General features: G+C 50.5%; 1 protein-coding gene across 1 annotated transcript in view; it reads right to left on the bottom strand.

The window, feature by feature from the left end:
* Positions 1-6,533, bottom strand: part of SDHB (succinate dehydrogenase complex, subunit B, iron sulfur (Ip)) — a gene marked incomplete at its 5' end in the record, with an annotated part of 9,166 nt that overhangs the window by 1,909 nt on the left and 724 nt on the right. Inside the window, 5 exons of the mRNA XM_009873888.1 lie at positions 205-327; positions 514-615; positions 2,689-2,805; positions 3,086-3,222; positions 5,350-5,435. Of these exons, the coding sequence (XP_009872190.1) occupies positions 205-327; positions 514-615; positions 2,689-2,805; positions 3,086-3,222; positions 5,350-5,435 (565 nt within the window). The remainder of the gene's footprint in view (positions 1-204; positions 328-513; positions 616-2,688; positions 2,806-3,085; positions 3,223-5,349; positions 5,436-6,533) is intronic.

Raw genomic sequence — 6,533 nt, 5'->3', positions numbered from 1 at the left:
CCCCGGCGCGGAAGAAGGAGCTCCCCCTGCCACATCCTCTTGCACCGCTGCCATCGTAAGAACGCCTGCTGGTCGCTCACTGCGTTTTGAAAAAGGCGAACAAGCCAAGCTTGAGGGAAAGCAAAGCCTAAGCGGGAGTTTTCCTACTGGTTTCAAACAGGGTGCTTGGAAACAAGCGAGCTGAGGAGGGACTCGCGCACGTACCTTGGGGCAAGTCCTTGTGCAATTCATGATCGTGTGACAACGGTAGAGAGAAAACGGGTCCTGAAGCTGCGCCAGGCGTTCCTCCGTGTAGTCATCTCTGGAGTCGATCATCCAGCGATAGGCCTGAAAGGCAGCGGCATTTCACAAACCGAGCGCTTCCTCGGCCATCGGTGCCAGGTTTTAAAACCCTGGGCCGGGATGTGGGCTGCCTAACGCTGTCCCAGGCAGGCTCCCCGTGCAGGAGGGAGCTGCTCTCCCACGGGCAGTCCCTCAGCAGCCTCCCCCATGACAAAGGGGGTCCCTCCTTACCTGCATCAGCACCGCAGGGCCCAGGTACTTGTCCCCGTTCCACCAGTAACTGGGGCAGCTGGTGCTGCAGCAGGCGCACAGGATGCACTCGTAGAGTCCGTCCTGCACAGGGGTGGGAGAGCAGTCAAACCACAACAAAGCCATTTTATTTTATTTTTTTTAAAGGAAGGGGATTTACAAGAGCATGTGCTTCCCTCCCTGCTCTCCCCACCAGCGACTCGCCGTGACAGAGCGGCTCTGAAAACCTTACGCTGAAGAAGCGCTGCTGGAAGAAAGCAGGTCCTCTGAAACCAGACACGTGCCATCCTCCCAACTCAACCCAACGGGGGTTTGGTGACAGCGTGGGCAGGGGGAAGGAATAAACCAAAGAAAAATGTGACAATTGCTTCATCTGTCTGCATTCCTTCCTGCCAGCCTGTCGCAATAAGCGGCTGAGGAACAGGTAAGTAATTAACAATCCAAGGCCATGCTACAGAGCTGAAGAAAGAGCAAAGGCTGCCCAAGAGCCTGAGGGAGAAGCGCTCATCAGCGATCGTGTGCTTTGAGAGGATGCCCAAGCACTTAGAGAACACTACTGGTGTGAATCTTTAGCCAGTTCACCATTTTCACAGAAATTAAAGCCTTTTTATTTCAGGCACTGAAGAAAAGAGAGTTAGACCTACGTGAAAGGGACATGAGGCACAAGACAAGCTCAGAGGAGCAGAGGGTCTTCCTGTAGCTCAAACCCACCAGGCTAAGAGAGAGTCCAGTCTGGCTTAATTTAAGGAACTGGGAATTATTTTGGGACAGAAGTCTCATTAAATTTAGTTCTGAAAGATACTTGATGCCAGACCTCCTGCGAACTTGTGACAAGTCTACTACATCAGTCTTTCAGAGAGACTTAGCCTAAGTCAGTTATCTTCTCGCCCTAAACTTGTCTTATTTCTATCTGTAAGATTTCAAACGATTAATGATTTTCAGTTTTTCAGCTGACGCCGTCTCCAAGTCTCTCCTGCACACAGGCTGCTCTCAAAGCAAGAGAAACTTCAGCAAGGAGATTTAAAAAAGAAAAAGCAAGTTTACTGGTTGTGGGAGAGATTCAGCCAGCTCTTGCAGGGGCTCACTCAAGCAGAAAAAAGCCAAGGGGTGTCAAGGATGCCGCTTTATGAAAACCACGTGAAGGGAAAGTCCCTTTAGCCCTTGCGGACGGATCAGATAACGCAATGAAGCAGCACGGGAGAACTGTTGCCCTTGGACAGATTCTTTCAGGCTCTAAAAATCCTGCGGTCGTTAAGATGTCACAGCGCCAGTCGCGTGGTGCTGCCGACATCCCGGGCACACGACCCGCCCGTCCGTCGGACGGGAACTTCACGGCAAGCACGAGGAACGGGAAACTTTCAAAGCTCATTGCAGAGACCCGCGCTGCAGCTCGTGTGTTTTCACTGAGCCCCCTTTAACCAGCCTTCCTCTTCCCCTCGCTTTCGTCACTTGCCGAAATCACCCCAGCCACACACAGGCTGAGCCTCGCACCGTGAAGTGGGCGATGGATCCATCCAGACAGGTCAAAGCCAGAAGAAAAACTGCCCAGGAAAGACCTTACCCATGTTATGAGGGTTTTTTTTTTAAAAAAAGCTGTTAGGCCCCAGCTGGTCAAGCGATTCCTCAGATACCTGTGAGCTTTACGCAGAAACTCTGCACCAACACCACCACATTCCCAGGAAATCTCCTCAAAATAACTCAGCACTTGAGATAAGACACCCAAAGACGTGCATTAACGAATTGTGCTTGTGGGTTCAGCTTTTCTGTTAGTTTTTAGGGCTGTGGAACCCAACACGAGAGTGCAGCTTAGCGCGTGAGGCCGACAGCGCCAAGCCGGAGAGCCGGCACACCAGCAGAAACTGCAGAAAAGTTTCTCCACAGGAATATTATCACAAGCCTGTAGCCCTCACAACATTTTCACAAACAGCGCAGGCACTGGAAACGAGATCAAGAGTGGCCACGGCTGCTACGACCGCATTTCATCATCAAACGTTCCCCCCAGCAACGCAGGCGCGCCGTGACGCTGGGTTTCGGGGAGCAGATTCCACCCCCGTCAGGTTTTGCTCTTTCACCGAAGCAACTAGAAGCTGCCGCACGCTAACGTTTAACCCTGCTCTTATCTGGAAGGGATTTCAAGGGTAGAAAAGAAGCAGTAACCAGTTTCTGACGGTCTTCTATGGACTGCAGGTACTGCTCCTTGCCCTGCTTCGACTCATCCTTCTTCTTCAGGTAAGGCTCGATGGATTTGTACTGTGCATAGAAGTTACTCAAGTCCTAGGAGGCAACAAGGTCACAGTTATTAAGCTCAATCGATGCAGGAGAGATTGAATAACCACTTCTCCTCCAACAGAAGGAGGCATTTTCTACCTCAACCCACCACATTCCTCCATGAGGACAGATTTAGTCACCGCTGTGAAGCTCAGACCCACCCAAGCCAGAAAATACCGACAGGAGGAGGAACGTGTGAATTGTGAGACCTGATCTTGTCGGCACCTCCCAACATCACTCTTCCCCAACCCAACCCGCACCCCGAGCTGCCGGGGTAGGTACTCACTGGAACAAGGTCCTTCACCACGTACATGTGGGGGAGAGGGTAGATTTTAGTGACCTTGTTGAGATCGGGGTCGATTTTTTTGATACAGGCCAACGTGTTCCCGCCAGCGATGTTCATAGCGCAAGAGCCACAGATGCCTGAGTGGGAGAAAAGAGTAAAGCGTTCGATATTTACTCTCCTGTTCTGCTTTGAGGAAGATTCTTTCTGGCCCCAAACACAGCCCCGGGGCCGTCTTCAAGAAACTCTGTACGTGACGAGGAAAACGCCAGAAGTTGCCGTTGGGCCAACCATTCTGCTATTTAAATAAAAAGCAAACGCAGGAGTCGCTTTCATTAAAGTCTAAACGCGTTCTCGGAAAACAAGCAGCTTGGGACACTTCATCCCTTTCGCATCGCTCATTAGATTTACACGCTCCTCGGGGCGGGGAAAACATCCAGCTCCGTTGCCAAGTTGGAAGCACGAGCTCGTTATCGGCACGAAGCGGCTCACGCCGAGATTCAACCCAAAAGCATCCCTGAAGGTCAGGAACACAAACACCAAAGAGCCCAAGACAGAAGCTTCTTTCCAGGCCTCCTGCCATAAAGGGCGTTCATTAACTCCCGAAGGTGAGAGGACAGACACTCAAAGAACAAAGAGCGTATAAATAGCTTAACAAATGGATTAAATGACACCGCTAATGATCTGCCAGGAACAGAAGGATCAGATGAAGCCCCGCAAAGGCCAAGGTTTATACGAAAAAAAAAAACCACCGCAGAAGTGTCACGGATACTGCTCGGGTGTCTAATTCAGAGAGATGCCTAAAACGTCGTATTAGAAAGAAGACAAATGTTGAAAGGGCAAAACTCTTAATAATTTCAGAGGATTTGACACATATCAATTGCTATGAGTCACAGAAATGCCACCGCTCCTTCTGCCGACGAGCCGGTCCGCCTCAGCGCCTGATGCGCCGGCCTTCCCCTCGCTGCCAGATCAAGGTTGGCACCACGACAAGGTTATTCCTCCCACTCGAGAAACGGTTACAAGTATTTTCCAGTCAACTGGAGAGGGAACCGGGGCTGCGAAAGGAACGTGCAATTGGTTTTTTGGTTTTTTTTCCCCCTGCACGGTAGAAATGGGGCAAGATTGAACCAGCCCAGCTCGAAAACCTGCCTTTGGGTTCTCCAAGAAAAGTATTCCAGGCAATTCTCATTCCTGAAAGCGTTCGAGGCCAAGGCTTGGAGCAACCTGGTTGAGTGGGAGGCGTCGCTGCCCATGGCAGGGGGTTGGAACGAGACGATTTTTGAGGTCCCCTCCAATCCAAACCTTTCTGTGATCTCTGAATTAATTCCAGCCGCTCAGGAACAGCGTTGGCTGGCTAAATATCAGCTGAGAAGAACAACCACACCGTAGGAAATTCCTCCACCTCCTGTGCAGGTTCGACAGGAGCTGGCCACGTTCGAGCGCGCTTTTCATTTAGATCCAAGTCAAAATATCTTTAGGCAGCAACTGCCCCGAAATTTCTCCTACTTGCAAACTCAGCTAATTAAATCAAAGCTCATTCCATAAAGACATCCTCCCTCCCTGCGTTCCCATAACTATCATTTCGAGCTCTGCATCCCAACGCGACCCATGAATTAGCAGTTCTGTTGTTTGGTGTTTTTTTATAGAAGGAAAGTCAGGTAAGTTTTAAAGCAGTCAGACAGACAGACACGCTGATTGGTACCTGTCCGAAAAGCAGCCGGTCGCTCTGCAATGTCAAACCACCAGCTGGCCTTTCCTTCTATCAACCAGTTGGCTCAAAGGGAAAAAAATAAATTCCCAAAGCTATTCCTAGAAGTCCTAAGCGCTCTCCCAGTTACACCCTTTCTTAGGCCACAGCAGGTAAAGTCGTCCCTACAGTTCACCCCCATTCGTTGCGTCTGCCCCCTCAATTTTGCTGAGCAACCTCTCCCGCTGGATTTTTTACGCAGCTGGAGGGCGGCAAGATGAGCGAGATTAAGCCAGAAACAGGAAGGATTGGGGCTGTTTAAACAAACCGCTCACAGCTCAGCGTTGGGTGATTACGCCCTTCGACTCGGAGCTTCAACTTTACCACTTGCTTCACCGCGGGACTTCACGGGGGAGGAAGAGACTTCAGCTGGTAAACCCTTGGGTGGATTTTCTAAAATCAGCTGGGAGAGGAGAGCGGTGCCGGCTGCCCTGAAGTCTTCTGGTGGTTACAGGTCAGCAACAAACACCCTTCAAAGACATTCTTGAGTTTAGAAGTCTGGAAAAATCTTTCTTACCTTCCCTACATGACCTGCGGAAGGTCAGAGTGGAGTCCAACTCATTTTTAATCTTGATGAGAGCATCGAGCACCATAGGCCCACATCTGTAACAGAAAACAGTCGGTGAACCTTTGCAACTCCCCCCGGGCCAAGGTGCCGGATTTCTTTTTTGCTGCTGTCTAGAAGATTTGTCTCGCTGGAGAGGGTTCGGACAGCCCAACTGAAAACCGAGCGGCCAGTTCTCTTGTTTTTTGGTCAGGTTTTAACAAGTCTGCCCATCCTCGTTAGTCACAGGAGGCAGCGCCGCACAGAAAAACAAACAGTCTCGGGCACCTTATGTAATTTTATGGAGCAGGCAAAGGGAACACCCAGAAATTATGAACTGGAGCAATTCACTGCAAAATTTGAGCTCTCTGTCACGTGCTTCTCAAGCAAAGAGCTGGTGAGGTTCCATATCTGAAATTTCCAGAAAGGGCTCAGGGTGAATTCCTCTTGCAAGAACGCAGCAACAGCTGGAGCTCAGGGAAATCAGGGCACGTGTGCCCATGTGAGGGTTTCTGCACCCCAGGGAAGATCACAGCCCTTCGCAGAATCACAGAGAAGCAAGAGATTTCGTAGTGACATCAAAGCCTGCAGGTGGCTACTACAAGTTTAACACGACCTGCAAATCAGAATTAACTGAGCGTGAAGAAAACTATGAAAAGAGTTGATAAAGCTTGCACCTCATCTCCCAGGTCTGGGACAGTGAGCTGTATGTAAAACATACATGAAAAATTTTGGGGCATATGTAAATAAAGCTTCTTAAAGCCAGGTACACCTCCTAGCCTTCAACGCCCAGGTGGCCAAGAAGGCCAACGGCATCCTGGCCTGGATCAGAAATGGTGTGACCAGCAGGAGGAGGGAGGTGATCATGCCCCTGCACTCGGCACTCGTGAGACCTCACCTCGAGCACTGTGTCCAGTTTTGGTCACCACAGTACAAAAAGGACATCGAGGTGCTGGAGCGGGTGCAGAGAAGGGCAACAAGGCTTGTGAGAGGTCTGGAAAACCGGCCCTATGAAGAGCGGCTGAGGGAACTGGGTTTGTTTAGTCTGGAGAAGAGGAGGCTGAGAGGAGACCTTATTGCCCTCTACAACTCCCTAAAAGGAGGCTGTAGCGAGGCTGGGGCTGGTCTCTTCTCTCTAATTACTAATTACAGGGCAC

This window comes from Apaloderma vittatum, unplaced genomic scaffold (genome assembly GCF_000703405.1).
Source record: "Apaloderma vittatum isolate BGI_N311 unplaced genomic scaffold, ASM70340v1 scaffold13887, whole genome shotgun sequence".
Lineage (NCBI taxonomy): Eukaryota > Metazoa > Chordata > Aves > Trogoniformes > Trogonidae > Apaloderma > Apaloderma vittatum.
Note: the sequence above shows the minus strand (reverse complement) of the source record. Positions and strands in the feature narration are given on the sequence as shown.